Source organism: Talpa occidentalis, unplaced genomic scaffold (assembly GCF_014898055.3).
Source record: "Talpa occidentalis isolate TD23 unplaced genomic scaffold, MPIMG_talOcc4v2.1 talOcc4.3, whole genome shotgun sequence".
NCBI classification, from domain to species: Eukaryota; Metazoa; Chordata; class Mammalia; order Eulipotyphla; family Talpidae; genus Talpa; species Talpa occidentalis.
In genome coordinates this window covers 130853860-130870771 of record NW_023603184.1, presented here as the reverse complement: position 1 = coordinate 130870771, position 16912 = coordinate 130853860, and the positions used below count along the sequence as shown (strand labels likewise).

The following is a 16912-nucleotide window of genomic DNA, read 5'->3' as shown; positions in this document are numbered from 1 at the left end:
AGGAAGGTTTCATGTAAACAGAAATTCAAATAAATTCTCTCTCTGTTGGCTGGTTTGCTATGGGTATTGATTTTGTTGTTTACCATATTATATAATATTTTATCTTTTTAATGACATGCAAAAATGTGATACTGTAAGTGATACTATAAACTATAAAAATGTGATACTATAAACACTTTTTATTTTTCCTTAAAATTCATTGTAACCCTATATTCATGGGTCTAATTTAATTTCCTAGTAAGATGATTGATCAGCTTCATTAGACCACAAATAAATGACCAGGACTTTAATGCTCTCAGTTTGGAACGTTTGAAATCAAGTTTAAAAGGGTAGATGTTTCAAAGCATTCACCAGAGTGAGAACAACAACTAATAATGGAAGTCATACAGTTAAATTCTCCTTCCAAAAGCTCAAAAATTGTCCCTGGTGTTATTACTATCAGCTAATCTATAAGGCTTGGGTTTAGGAAGTAACAGTCAAAATTCAAACATAATTTATAAATTATGAAAGTTCTGAGATAGCCAGCCAACTGTTTATTATTGCTGTTAGTTTTTCCTTGCCATTCATTATTATGTTTTAAAAATCATCCATTTGTTGTGCATTTATTATTCCACATTTTAGCATCATTCTGGGCTAACTTTGATGATGATGATCTTCTAAACCTGTTTTCTTTGATTCTTTTCCTTAGTCTAAAACATCTACACTAGGCTTTTGCATTCACAGAGCTTACAAGGCCATAGGAGAAAGAAACAAATAGAAAATTGAAACACGGCATATTTTATTACTAACACATGACAATATTTTGGTTAAAGTATAAGAAATTTGTCAGGTATAAATGGCATTGTCCTGAAGTCTGCTACTTACAGAATTACTAGCAGTCATAAAAAGCAAAAACCTTTGCTGATGCTTTTAGGCTGTTTTCAAAATACAGCAAAAAAGAAGGGAAGGAAAAGAAAAAATCTAATTTGTTTTATATTTATTCAGTAAATAAATGGGCTCTTGAGTAAGCAATAAAATTACAGCTGGAGAAAGGATTTGGAGCATTCTGATGCCACATTTGACCCTGGCCTATGTTGTTTTCTTCAATCCTAGAAATAACAACCCTCAGATAGAGAAACGAAGTGACAAAGGGAAAAGATTGTGTGGTGTTTGGGGACTAATTCATTATAAAACCAAATTTGCCACATATATTTTCACTTTTATGAACAAAAATAGACACCCCTCTGTCCTTGTCTTCACTATAGCACTTACACATCTGTGAAATGGGAAAAACAGCATTCTTTCTCCCCTGGCTGTGAGAATTCACCAATAAATATTCTGGATGTAAAAGCTAAAACTAACTTAGCAATAAATTCCATAAAAGATTTGAATATAAAATATTATATCTAAAATAATCCCCTTAAGCTAGTACTGGAAATGAAAATTACTCTGGGAATATGACTGTATTGGTGTAAAATCATTTGTCTATGTAAATTATTTGCATATTGGAAAAAGCAGAAGTCCCATGTGTTTATTTTTATTCTCACCAAGGCCTAAAGCTACATCACATATTTATTTTCTGGCTTACCTGATGTTTCTTAGCTATTAGTTCACATCAGTACTCATCCTCCTAAGAAATAAAATAAATCTGAACCAAACTTTGAACAGTAAGAAGCTTAAAGTCAGAATTTATTTCAGTTTATTATTGCATAGATAATATGGTAAAAAGTTAAAATCTTGAAGTATTCTTTATTGGTAAATGAAATCTTATTTTCCATCCTTGGAGTTATACTATAAAATATGAATATTTAAAATTCAGAATTACTGTACAATGTCTAGAATATTTAATGAGACTTCATTGCAGTTAAAATGCCTAATACTTCAGGATTTCAAAGTACTGTAACAGCAGTAATCAATTAAACCTTACAACATCCCAAGTTAATAGCCTTACAACATCCTAGGGTAATATTAAGTCATGTGCCTTTGGTTAAACATAAGCCAATATAGGGGGAAAGGGGAAATTACAATTTTAATTTACTTAAATACTTTTATGTTCTGGACATTTATAAATAAATTAGTCAGATTCCTAAGTAATTTTTACTCCAGTTATGTTTCTCATTATAAATAAATATAGCATTTAGAAAAATTCCATTACAAAGCATGTTCATAAAATGTAGGTTGATGAACAAGCACTGAGTGAGTATCTGCTATGTGGCAAATTGTTCTTAATCAGGGTGTGCTCTCCAACACATAAGCTAATTTTTACTTTATGGTAATAAATTAATGTGGTCTTATATTTATCGATATATTCTAAAAGAAACTTAACAGCAAAATTCTTAGTGATACAACAACCCTACTGATTTTTTAAAAGAACTTCACAATAGCCACCATCTCCCTATGAAACTTAAAAGATCAAAATATGGCATTTATTAAGCTGGAAAAAAGGAAAAGACTAGAGGGACAATAAAAAGATTTTTATGCGTCAACATCATTTAGTGCAGAGGAAGTCAAGTGTAAGCTAGAGCTTACTGAGACTGAGTCAAGCACCAAGTCTGATCCTGACCCATGTAACTTTCTTCAGCCCACAGCCCTTATAAAGACCCTCAAGAATACTGGTCACATCAAGAGTATTCAGCCTGCACAGCAAACTCCTGCGGTGTTGAAGTGAGCTTTGACATGACCATTGCCTAAGAGATACCACTACACTTCCAACTTTTGGTACAAGTTGAAAATATAAAGTTCTAAGAAAGATGTGAGGGCAGAAGAGTGCTCTGTATTTATGCAGCAATAGGACCTAATTTCACCCTCCCAGCATCAGTAATCTTGGCTAAGCATAGTCAAATAGAAACTCAAGGTACCATCATAGGGGGAGCCTGAGGTCAATACTTGTGTCAGTACTTGGGCATTTTTCCAGCCAGATGCAGGACTGGGGCAAAGTTGAGGGAGTGAATTGTCTAAGACACACTGAAGGAGGCACACAATGGTCCTATTAATGACAACCTCCTTCAATCCTGCACTATAGGTGTCTGTCTGGTCTAAGACCTATTTTTCCTGTCGAAGTGCCTAACCTCAGTCTAGACCCTGTTCTAGATTTCTGGCAAGGGGCTGTTAATGACAAATAAATGAATCTATTATTTAGAAGGATGGGACATAAAAAGGGAACTATATGAGCAAAAATGTTCAAAAGAGAGTCTACCACCCAATTAAAGAAATAGTGTCCACCAACGTTACATAATGCTGCTAATCACTCAAAACTAATACTATCCCCTCTCATTTGGAATTTGAATATAGTGTATTTAAAAAATTTGGATTATCAGGGATGAAATTCAGTCTTAAAACTTATCTATTTGTAGTAAAAGTCTACTATAAAAGTTATTCTTGAAAATGTGTGATAACCCTATTCCTACTTCTACCACTCATATATATGAGGAGACTCCAATATAATAATGAACTCAATTTCCAGTGAAAATCTTTAAAGCTACTATAATATAACTAAATGATCTTAATTGTAGGATATTTTGCAGTTGCCAATTTCTTATCAAATGACAATAACTCCTCACCATTGAGCTAAATAGATGATTCAGTGTGGGAATCAGAATATAATATCTTGCAAAATGAAAACCTTTCAAAGGGAATAATTATTCCTGAGGCTTATTTATATCTAAAGTAACAGAGAGATGGACACTGAGACTGTTAGATTCCAGGCTTAATTGTAAGATGAGTCACTATGTTTAAATATAAGTGAATTAATGTTATAGGCAGTTCTTAGTGAATCTTGTCTCATTCATAAGGAAGTTAACCTTTTCAATTTAATATCTTTGATTTCCAAACCCAATTGCAGGTAAAAATAAAACTATTTAGTTTTAATGACTTTCCAAGACTTGTGAACTCAGCTTTTAATTGTAAGTTTCATGAAGTCCAAAACTATCCACTTATTGTCTATGTATTTCCATGTATTAATCTCCCTGAGGCAGAAGTTTTACGTTTATTTACTAATTAACTATTTGCTAATTAATTAATTTATGAGGATTTTAAGATGTACACCCTGACTTTCAGAATTGAATTCACTACAGTGGAAAAAAAGATTATTTGCTACATTGTCCTTGAGTCTTAAATCATTATAAGCAATATCTTCATAAAGACAGGCTTTATGTGAAGGCAAAAGTGAAAAAATCATTATAAATATTTGAGAATTTTTCTCAAACATCTTGTCATTGTACTAATTTGTAGTCCCTCAAAAAACAAAAAAGAACTGCTCTCTTTACTAAGTCCCAAATTTTTTTAATTATCTAGTTTTTGCTTTTAAAGTATTTTATAGATTCATAGATTTTATAGATTTTGAGCATCAATCTTGTGTATTATTCACACACTCCTTTGAGTAAATCAATAATCATTTCAATATGACAGACGACAAAATTTAGGTTCAGAGAGAACATGTGACTTAGATTAAGTTCGGAACATTAGTAAATGCATATGATATCAGAAATCAGAAATATTTATTCCCTGTCAAGTGTGTTGTCTGCTACACAACCACAACTGGCTGAATGTAATAATAAACATTGAAATTTTTCAATATGATAAAAAAAAGATTAGGGGCTCTCAAAATTTATTATTTTGTGGTTGTTGATCATGTATACCCTGCATATAAAGTTCCCTTAAAAAGCAGAGTACTTTGAAATTCTTTCTTCATCTCTGTAAGTAAAATACAGCTGTGTCTATTGGCCAGGTACATGCTACAAATATTAGCCACAAACAAATACACAAGGAAGGGACACACAAAAGTACAAGTACGTCAATGCTGTCGTCAAACCCACTCTAACCCTGACACCAAGAGAAGTCAAAAGTGATCTCCAAAGACTGCAAAGGTAAGAGGCTTACAGGGAAAGGAAAGTATATGTAGATCTGATTGTAGAGTATCTTCCATGATCCATTTATTCTCACTATTATAAAACTATATCCTAATGATTTTTTAACTATCTTTAAAATGTGATGCCCATATAAGAGGAGTAAATTCGGATATATTTGTCTAAGAGAGTTGAATTTTAAAAGTGAAGGTGGAAAGAAAAATAGGTAGAGAACCATTTCAAAATGAGTGAGTAATAACACTAGTCCCCTTGGATTGCTGTACAGAATTTTAATTCACTATTGTGAAGTTCAAGAACTTCTATTTTTCATGCCTGGCATTCCTCCAAAACTTTGGCCAGCAATGATTGAGTGTGAGTAATGGCTTTTACACCATAAAATGATGGCTTATTCCTCCTACAAATTTGTCATTCTTAGCTGTGAACTTTGGCAGATCCTTAAAATAGATCTTCCACCAGGAGCTAGAAGTGCTTTCACAGTAGTCCATCTACTAATTAAACTTATTGTGGTTGTACAGAGCACATATTAAGATCCTGGAGAACTGGCTCCTAATTTCATTCACATTTAAGCCACTTTAAATAATCACTCAATTTCTCAGTTTCTGGTGTCTGATGGAGATAACACTTTTCCCTATGCACCCATTTTTGCAAGAAGTTATTTCCAAGGGGCCCAACACTGAATTCTTAGAAAACATATCAAGTTCTTGGTAATATTATTTTCATTAGTATTTATTCTCTCTGAGGATATATATGGGTACCCTTGAAATATTACTAACATTAAACTGTACCCAAATATTGACCCTCACACTCTCATGACTTAAACCTAGTCACTGTCTTCGATGGCTGTTTAGAACATCTCCTTGCCAGTTCTTTTATTACAATAAATTGAATCTAAGAAAATGGTTGTTCCTGGGTTTCTTAATTTAAAATGGTAGTTTGGTTGTTTCTTACTGAGGTCTTTGATTCTTGGAACTTGAGCTCCTGCTTGCTCTCTCTCTCCCCACCCACACACAAACAAACACACCCCTCATCCCTCATCCTTTCAGTCTCCCTCTCTCCTTTTACTCCTATTTCTTCCCCTCCCCCACCAGTGAAAGCCACAAGACTCTATGGACATTGCTTAGCCTGCCAACATCACTCAGTGCTAAAATCACACTGAATCGTGATATGAGCAACATTAGCAGTGGAAGCTGTAGAAACATTTGGAAGAGATTTAGTGAGCATGCAAAGTAGAAGCAGAATACTCAAAACCCTCAGTCTATTTTTATATCAACAGACAGAGGTTGTTTGGGAGTTTTTTCCACTTCACTTTTTATAGCTCTTGCCACTACAGAAGTAATGTATTTAAAGCTACTGTGATTACTTAAACTTTATATTCACTAAAGATGATTTTCATTGGCAAAGTTCCCATTGAGTAATTTCAAACTTTGCTGGTAATAAATGTCTTCATAAAATTATAGAAAAGAACAGAAGTTCCTACTGGAATTTCATAATTCAATGGTAGAGGCTGAAGGATGATTTCTTAATGTCTCCTTCTGGACCTGCTCCTCAGTTGTAAACACTTGGAGGTACAGAATTATCAGGTGATAATTGCCTCAGTATTATAAAATGCAAAATAAAAATACTAAATTTGGCTTTCTAAAAAAGGGCTAAGGCTAACATGCAAGGACAGTGTCTACATGAAAATTTACAAACACCAGTTATTTAGATATTTTTCTTCCAAAGATCTTCCCCCAACCAAAAAAAAGTGATATCTCAAAAGAGAAAGTTTTACAGTGAACCAGCACAAAGTCAGTGCTTTACACACTACCTCTTGTGATGTGCCTCACACACACTCCATTTCTGAACCCAAACTGAGACCAATATTATGTAGGCCCAACACCCAGCTGACTTTTTAAATTTTTGTATTCTAAACAGAACATTTACATGTTCACAGGAATTGTGATTATTCTTTATGTTGGGTGAAAATTGGTGTAATTTTACTTAGAACAGAAAAAAATGACCATTTGCTAAATCAGTATGCCCTAGAGTAAAACAAATATTTATAAATTAGCACCTCAGAACTACATTCACATCCATATTTGCTTTGTGACACTTTCGCTCCATGCTATACCACACTCCAGACAATGTTATCAGAGACAGCAAATGAAGGAATGTTACCTTGACAGACAGGAGCCTGATGCCAGGTTTTGAGATTTTCCATTGATGCTGGGCAGTCACATTGGTAAAGCCAAGGCCAGTCTTCAGGGTCTTCACCACTTTGCAAGCTGTCAAAATCCTCGTCATTTTGTAGATGTTGACTTGTGACTACAGTTAAATGAAATTACATATATTTTGTGAGAATTTTGTTGTAAGAATTTGTAATTAAGGTGAAAGAAAGCTGCGGGGGTGCAGTCGATGTTTAAGACTGACTGCACAGCGATCTTTGAATTTCCATTCAGTCATTAAATGGCTTCAGCCACAGCTCCTCCTTCCCTTAACCCCTCCTCCTAAGGTAATGTCCATAGATGTTCCATGGACATGTAATACAAATTGCAACACATCAAACACTACCTTTCTCTGCTGAAATAATGCTAGTGTTGTAGAAAACTAGTCATCCATCAAAGGAATTGCTTATGCAGCTGAATAGAATGACCTAGACACAGTGACAATTTTAGGGATATAATTTACTTTAGAGTAGTAACTTCCTAATGATGTTAAAGATCAAAGCCTTTTTATCATGTTAGATTTAATATCTGATATTTTGGATTCCTAAAGAAACCTGAAAATTTGTCATTTTCTGCTTGGGCAAAGGTAATAGAAGCTACATATACTGAAAAGGACATAAGAACAAACATTTTTCCACAAATATAGAGTAAATCTATTTTTCATTGGCTTTTTTCCTTAATAAAGCAGTGTATTACATTCTTTTTGTTGCATTGTTCTGTGTTCCAAATTTTAAAGCAATTAATAATAAGTAAAACAACTGGAGTAAAATAGCCTTATTTCTATCTCTCTTATGCATTATATTTGTGACAAGCATATAAAACAATGGCAAGCACAGGTTTTATGTCAACTACTATTATTTTATTCATCAAAAGGTTACGTAGAAAATTCTTAAAACTTGAGCATTCATTTTCAACCAGACTTAAAATTGATTCACTTAGCCTTTCAACCCCATGCCTTCAGGCAGGCAAAGGGTGTCATTGGCTGGTGGAAACTTTCACTGAAGTCATGTGTCTATGTAGATGGGAAGCACACAGCATTATCCTTTGGTATCCTTGGAAAAGGGACCACGAAATAAAGACTCCCTCCTAGGACTTTCCATTAAAGAAAAAATCATATAGAATAGCACATAGATTGTAAACTTTGTTGACCTAAGATGAATGTTAGAATTGGGAAGTAAGAGGGTAGGGGTAGGAAAGAGGAAGTATAGATGTTGGAAATTTAGCAAGAAAGGAACAAAGTTTAAGTTCAATCTTCTTCTTAATATTCATGCATAAATACATGAACTCAGCTAGCCTACAGAAAACTAGAAAACATTCTCAATCTAGTGCGTGCAGGTAATTAATAAAATAAGTAATGTTACAGTGGGCTCAAATACAAAAAATGAAAATAAATAATAAAATGGGAAGGAAGGAATGAAGGGAGCAGGGAAGCAAGGGAGGAAGATGTGTGGCTATCTGGAGAGATATCAACACTCTAGAACGTGATTTTATGATTTTAGAACCTAAAGAGAAATGTAAGCCTGAGGGTTGTAATGGACTTTGATTTTTGCCAGTAAAAGGTCCTAGATATAGGCCGTGATTTCTAGTCACTAGAACAAAATGAGAAGGGCAGAAGATTTGGAACATCTGGTTGAATGTTCTGAATTAGAGACCTATAAAATTCATCTGTATTGATACCACAATCATCTTGGGACTTAGAAAAGCCATTAAAAAAAAATGAGTTGTTTCAGGTTTGAGCATTCAAGATAAATTAAAATCTATAGTCATGCTGGAAAAATATTCTTATATTAGTGAGATGTTTACTCAGAACAGATCAAAGGGTTGAAGTGATAAATTTTGATTGGTAACAAATATTAAAATGAGATATGAAAATTTTAGTGGAAATACTATACTTTCATGACAGACATTTTTTCCAAAATATTTTAACAAAAAGTGTTCTTAGTTTGAATTATTCTTTTTGTCTGATTTACAGGATCCCTACTTCACATGGTTGTCTGCACACAGCTAAACAGGGTGGCAGGCATGGATGTTGGAATGTAAAGGAAAATGGGGGAGTCTGTGCATTTGAAATGTATTTGATATGTCACAAGGGGTCCTTAGTCTAATCTTATAAGTCACTCACTCTTAAAGCAAAATATTTATATGAATTTACCTTTCTATTTATATATTTATACTATTCACAGCACTGGGATACTTTCCTCTGTATCTGTTCATGTGGGAATTAAAGCTAAACACTTGCCAATTTTTATTAAATAACAACTAATACTTTTTAATTTTGCTGAGGAATTATCTTATTTCTCCCATAAATTGGAAAATGCCTTGAATATATAGATACATACATGAATATATATTATATTATATGTGTGTATATACATAGAGATTGACTATATATACATATAAACATAGAGTAAGACAGTAAAGTATTCTTGTATCCTTAACTAATATAAACATTTATCTTTTTTTTATTTTTTTTTAAAGATTTATTTATTTTTATTTATACAAGCACTGGGTACAGTCAGAAGCGCGGGAGGGTGAGAGAATTCACCAGAGCCAGAGCGGGGAGCAGAGCAGGCAGAAGGACCGAAGAACACTGCTGAGGGGAGCAGCAGGCGGCAGGAGAGGTCTGCGCGCCATGTGGGACCCTCCTCCAGTGGCCGGGGAGCAGCCGGGGATCGAACTGGGGCTGCAGAGGCTACGGGCAGCTTCGCAACCCAGCGCTCAACAGCTGCGCCACCGGGGAGGCCCACATTTATCATTTCTTAAGAGAATGGGAGCATTATTCGGTCTTTTAAACCCCTAAGAACAATTAATTTGATAAATTTATTTTTGGAATTTTTGATATTAAAAATGGTACTATATCATGTAATAAGTAGTATTTATTTTTATTTGATACTTAAGAGAAATTTGGAAAATACAGAAAAATAGATAATAGTATACCTCCCCAACATAAACTTTGCTAATATTTTAGTGTATTTTTGTAGCATCTATTTCTAGGCATAGATCATAGTTAGAAAAACTGATCGACTTTCATTACATCTTCATGAGATAATAGTATATTAAAAGTATGTTTGCTGTTATTACATGTTTATTTAAAACTTGTAATGGTTACAAAATATTCCCATTTTCATTGCTTCTAATGATTGCCAATATCACCATTTTTGATTGATATTGACAAACTTCTTTTCAAAGAGATTGAACCCATCTCACACTAATTTTAATATAGATGTACTTTCAATACATGCTCACCAAGCAAAACTAGGTATCATATTTTATTATTTGACACAGAAAATGGTATTTTGTTTTCATTTAAATTTTAAAGTAGAAGTGAGGTCAATTATGCCTCCTAAACCACTTAATTAGTACTATTTTCTTCTTTTACATCTTTTTGTTCCCATTAATGCTTATTTCATAATACGACAAAGAAAACCTCTTAAGAGTAAACATAAAGTGTCTATGGCCCAATCACCCAATACATGCTGGATCACATCTTATCTCAGAAGCTATGTAGGATCAGGCCTGGCTAGTACTTGGATGGAAGACTAAACATAAAGCAACACAGATTGACAGTCTGTATTTGTCTCCATTTAAAGTATGCTCTTCATTTGGATGAAACATTGGCACAAGCAAGGGGAAACCTGCAACAAAATGAGAAAAATGAAACCAGCTCATCCTGGAATACACAGGTCTTGAGTTTAGAAATAAAAGAGAAAATAATGGTGCTAGTGATTCCTTCTTAAAATGTACAGAAAGTGCCCACTGCCTCTTTGAAGTGTTTCTTGCTATATGATGAATCAGAGTCAACTCTAAGAAAGTGATGTGTCTATCACAAAGTCTAACCTTTAGTGTAAAAGATGTTTCTGGAAATAATTGAATGAATGAATGTATTCCTGACTTTCCTGACTGATCATTGATGCTTATTTAAGTAGAAAGAAACAAAACTGTGTTAGATTAATATAAGAGGAAATAAAGATCGTTAGTAATAGAAAAAGAACTGTCAATTAAGAATTCTACAAAAGGCTAATTTAAAGAGATAAGTTTAAAATAAGAAATATATGTATAGAGAGCAAATAAATTTAGAATAAAAGTCCACTAAAAAAGAAAGTTCTATTTTGCTTGAAAAAGAATGCTTGAAAATAAAATATATAAATTAGAAATGATTATTATAATTCAACTCTTATTTTTGTATTTCAGTAAGTAACATAATAAGGAACACTGTCACAAGTAAAGGCATAGACAAAAAGGCTACCTTTTGAAAGATGTGGAGCTTTACCATATAGGAAGCATATACTTTCTCCCATCACAGAAGAAACTAGAACAAACTGGTAGATGAATACCTCAAATAAAGTTTGACCAGTAAAAGATACACCAAAAATGACAACAGACAGATGTTAGGTTGTGGGATGATGGTGGACAGGGTGTGGGCAGGGGAGGGGGGATTAAAAAAACAAATGTCTTGTAAACCCAATCAAGTGAGACACATAGATTAAGATTCAATTGATATTTTGTGGGCTAGAAAGTGAGGAACGAATTTTCATGAATGGGCTTATAACTCTAACATTGATAATGTTAGGAAGTGATACAAAGGAAGGTGAAAAATGAATCTGGAAAAAACATTTTGCAAAAATGTTTTTGGTTTCACATCTAAAAATCCAAGGTATATGTGACTTATATGCCAGGGCAATAAAAAAAGCTATCATTTAGAAGACACCCCCCCCCACACACCGCCGCCGCCTTGAAAACACCTTAAAGCAAACAGGCCAGTCAGTATAAGCAGCATGTATTTATAAAAAAATAAATCTTGTCATATAATTTCTGCCTTTAAAAAAGAGACATCACTTCTAGACTAAGTGGAAGTGTTAGATGCCATACGTTTTAATTCATGGGCATTGCGTTTATAGGCCTCGATTATTACTAGGTACATACACATTTGCTAAAAATATATATATGAATATAAGAGGACATAATGAATTAGTCAGTCAGCTAACCAAGCTTGTTATGTATTTGTGGGAGGAGAAGAACAGAGTGGACAATGCCTGAGAGAGCTGATTCAGAAGTTACAATGACCTTGGCAAACTGAAGACAGCCAAACACAAACAAGAGTAAAGTGCAAGCAAAGTGAGGTCAAGTGTAAATTAGTCCAAAAGAGGAAGAAAAACAAGCTGCAAATACCAATTACAGGAGACCAATTATATAGAAATGGACCAAAAAGCTCAAGTATCATTTGCAGAGAGCAGCAACCTGCCTAAAATCAATCACAGTAAAAACTGTAATTATTAAAACCATACATAGAAAGCAGAATTTAGGGTACAATTTAATAAAAAAGAGACTCAAATTTCACTTAAAAATTATATAACTAAAATACAAAAAATAGAATTTTGATATGAGATGGCCGTAAAATCTAAAATAATGTAAGATTCCTAATCCAAAGTTTTTAATCTTCCTGAAAGGCCAACAAAAAAAGAGTATTTACTATGGATAGTAAATAAGAAAGACCCCATAGTAGAAGCTAAAACACTGGAATTTATATCAATGATGTATTAACATATATCTTTATCTAAGTAGAGAGGCCTATATACAATCTGTAATTACTCCAGTAAGTGTAAGCAGGTAGCTAAATACATTAATTTTTTTTTTTAATAGAGGCATGATTATTTATTTATTAATTTATTTGTTTGTTTGTACAAGCACTGGGTACAGTCAGAAGCGCAGGAGGGTGAGAGAATTCACCAGAGCCAGAGCAGGGAGCAGAGCAGGCAGAAGGACAGAAGTACACTGCTGAGGGGAGCAGCGGGCGGCAGGAGAGGTCTGCGCGCCATGTGGGACCCTCCTCTGGTGGCCGGGGAGCAGCCGGGGATCGAACCGGTGCTGCAGAGGCCGCGGGCAGCTTCGCAACCCAGCGCTCAACCGCTGCGCCACCGGGGAGGCCCTAAATACATTAATTTTAATGAACTAAAAGATGATAAATATGATCTGGCATGAAAACAGGGATAATTAGAATTTGTGGATCACCTACTAAATGCCAGCCCCTGAGTTAGGCAGTAACATGCCTTATTTGCTAATATCAGAAGAAATAACTTAATTTGAACATAGTTCAATTTCACAGGTAAAGATGGGATTCCAGAGAGATAAGTAGCTTGCCCAAGATCACACATCTAATAAGTTGCACAGTCAAGATCAGAACTCAACTCTTAGCTAAAGTTCATCCTTTTTCTAGAATGTCAGTTATATCCAGGAAAAATAGAAGTAACAACATGAAATGACTTAGAACGAGCAGTCTGGTTACACATGAAAATGAATAAAATGTAATTTCAGTAAAAGTCAAATAATGAGAGAAGACAGTGTATTTATAACTTCTCTGATTTATTGTCATGTTTAAAAATAAAATAATATAAGAAATGAGGATGGTAATATAATAATCTATCTAGTAGAACTAATTTCCCCAAGACACACTTCTAGCTGGCTATTTGATTTCTGGACTTGCCAGAAGGATATCCTTGCAAAGGATATCTGACATTTTTCTTATAGCTTATTGCTATAAGGTACTTGTTCCTGAACCACGGAATCTGGATAATTTAATACTGTCTGATTTTTCTGTATCACTGAGAAACAAAGTCTAGAATAGTTCAAAGAGTAGCCTATTCAGGAAGTATTTGAGTACTTTCTATGTATCAGACACTGTGTATCAGGAAACAGGACTACTTTCTGCTGAAAGGTAATCTGTAGAAAATTAGAAAATATTTTAAAAGTATTACCTAAATTTTCATCAAATAAAAAATATTAAAAGTTATATAGTTTTATATACCTGAAAGGAATCTTCAAAACAATCTTTTCCAATTCCTTTGTTTTAGAGATGTAAGACTTCTCCAAGAAGACATACAAATGGCCAACAGATTAATAAAAAAATGTTCATTATCATTTACATCAGGGAATGCAAATCAAAATCACAGTAAGATATCACCTATGAGAATGGCCCACATCAAAAAGACCAGGAACAAGGGCGGTGACAATGTGGAAAGAAGGGACCCCTCCCATACTACTGGTGAATCCAGTTCCTATGGAAAGCAGTATGGAGATCTCTTAAAAATAATAAAGATATATCTCCCATATGAATCAGCAATTCCACTCTAGGTGTCTATTGAAAGAATGTAAAAACACTGCTATGAAGGAATATATGCACTCCTGCGTTCATGAAGCACTATTTACAATAGGCAAGTTATGAAACAACTTAAGTGTCGAAAGACAGATGAGTGGATTAGGGAGATGTGCTATATGTACACCATGGAATACTACTCAGCTATAAAAAAGATAAACTCTTGACTTATGTGACAACATGAATGGAATGGAAGAGGATTACGCTATACAAAATAAGTCAAAATGAGAAAGATAAATACTGAAAGTATTTATGACTTAAAGAAACAAAACAAAGGGTCAGATATAACCAAACTTATAACAGACCCTAGAAATCTGACTGTGAAATTCAAACTACCAGAGGGAGAAGTAAGAAATGGGAGAGCAAAGCTAGGAAGGGGCAAAATGGGCTATTGTGAAGGGCTGTTGGTGGTGGGTGTTGTGTGAGAACTTATACAGAAGGGTGGTTATACCTATACCTCTAAATCATATACAATGTAAACCGATGTTACCTTAATAAATAATAATAAACAAATACCTAAATAAGCCAAAGTTGTCTCATTATTCTTGACTTATTTAATACTATATATAAAAAGTCTTTAGTTGAAATCAGTGTAGAAACATAAGGTGTAAACAATTGCTACATTTTAAAGAAAAATAATTCTGTAAATGATGGAAAAATTAGTGAAAGAAACTAACAAATACATAAATCAAATTCTACTCTTAAAATTGGACTAAGCATTTTCTTAAAATCTGGCCTAATCACACCTACTGCATAAACTTCACAAAATAGAATGATGAAATCATTAAGTAATTGTCATTCTGAATTATAAATGTTTCTAAGAAAAGGTTATAAAAAGAATTCATCATCAGCCTTTTTTGAAAAATAATTATCATTGCAACAAAGCCATCTTCTAGAATGCTGAACAGGACAAACAGCTTGGATGGATTTGTTTTTTTTTAACATTCGTAGAGAGTAAACACAAATGATTTTGCAAGGCTCTAAAGAGCAACCCTGACCGAGGTGGGGTGATCGATGGTAATTCAGGTCATGTGCTCGGGGAGTATTGGATCATCTTTAAACATATTTGATAATCACAGAGAAGCAAGTTGTGCAACGTGAATTGAAGTGACCGACTTCATGAAGTAAGGGGCAGCAGTTTACATTGGAATGACGTAGAAGACATTTTTTTTCTACCGAAAACAGGTCGACAACGCACATTCCTACTCCACCCCTTTTAGAGTACATTTGTTATATTAAATCTGATTTCTTCCGGGGCCTCCTATGTTCAGGGAAAGTCGGTCTGGGAAGATATATTCTGCCCTTTTAGCAATCAGACCACTACTCTTGCAACCAATAACCATTTATCTTCCTAAAGTATTATTGCAAATTCCCATGACTGACCAGATAATAATTTCTTCCTCCAGATTTGCAGACTTCTTAGTTAAGTCATTGAAAAGTAGGGTGCATTTCTTATTTTATTAAGATGATGATTATTATTATTTTGGAGAAACGTAGTGCTGCGGATGGGGGGTGGGGGTACAAAAAGAAGATGGAGAAAGGAAGAAGACAAAGAAAAAGAAAAAGAAGCGAATATCCTGATCCTTGAATTTACAATCTGCTAACAAGTAATCAAAATTTCCTACTTGGATTTCAACTTTTTGAGATTAACTATTTGGTGTCACTTATTTTTAAGCTGTATTTGGCGTCACTTATTTTTAAGCTGTATTTGGCCTCATTGAGATCACTCAACTGACAGGAAGAAGAAAATACGGATTGTTTTGATAATTGAACTCAGATTAAGGATTGATTAGTTCAAGAAAATATTCTGAAAACTCTGTGGACTGAATAAATAGCAAAGGATAGAGCACTAGCTGAGAATTTTGTCAAGTTTATAAAAATTTGTTCTTAAAAATTATTTGATTGGAATTTGAAGCAGCAATAAAAAATCCTATGAAAAGAATTAAATGTAATGTAAAAGAAAGATGAAAAAGTTGCATAATGGAGTAAGTATTGGTACTATGTTAATTACTCTGTATTACCCACCAATCTGTAACTTAGAAAAAGAAAGGCTTATCAAGTTAGAACAATATTTGTACTAAAAATGTGACTGCAATACTCAAAGACCCTGACTCAGAAAGTCACTTGTCCATAACTATCTATTTTTCTACCATTAATTAACAGGATTAATTAATATTTGATTAACTTATCAATATGTTCCCATTTTAACAAAACCAAAATAAAGACAGGATTTTCAGGGACATTGGTTAGTTATAAACTATTGCTACTTGCAGCATAAACCAAAGATTTTCTCAAAATGTATCTAGTTCTTCTCTAAACTCACAAACAGAATTCTATATCCTGTAAATAAATAGGTAGTATAACAGACTGTTAAGTAAAAGACAAGTCATTTTATTAGGACACAATTTTCTATTATTTTCCTACTGACAAAAGTTTCAAAGACTTAAAACTTAATGAAACTTACCAAAACCTTCAAGTAAAGGAATTTTAGGAGTTTAATTTCTGTTTCTATGCAAATCAGAACACCTATAATCTAATGATAATTCTATGAACATGAAATGAAAATTGCTATACAGTAGACAATGTAACTCTCAGTTTACTTCCAATTTTGATGTAAGAATAAGAAAAATAGGAGAGGTAAAGAGGTATGCCAATACTTATTTTGATAATACTTAAAAGCAAATTGAAATATCCTGGGGACCACCCTGTTACAA

The 16912-nt window shown here is 33.6% G+C and overlaps 1 protein-coding gene across 1 annotated transcript in view; it reads right to left on the bottom strand.

Moving 5' to 3' along the window:
- The window catches only part of CPS1 (carbamoyl-phosphate synthase 1), a 114578-nt gene extending 107313 nt beyond the window's left edge, over positions 1-7265 (bottom strand). Inside the window, exon 1 of the mRNA XM_037523974.2 lies at positions 7002-7265. Coding sequence (XP_037379871.1) covers positions 7002-7127 — 126 coding nt within the window. The 5' untranslated portion in view covers positions 7128-7265. The remainder of the gene's footprint in view (positions 1-7001) is intronic.
- Positions 7266-16912: the final 9647 nt, after the last annotated feature.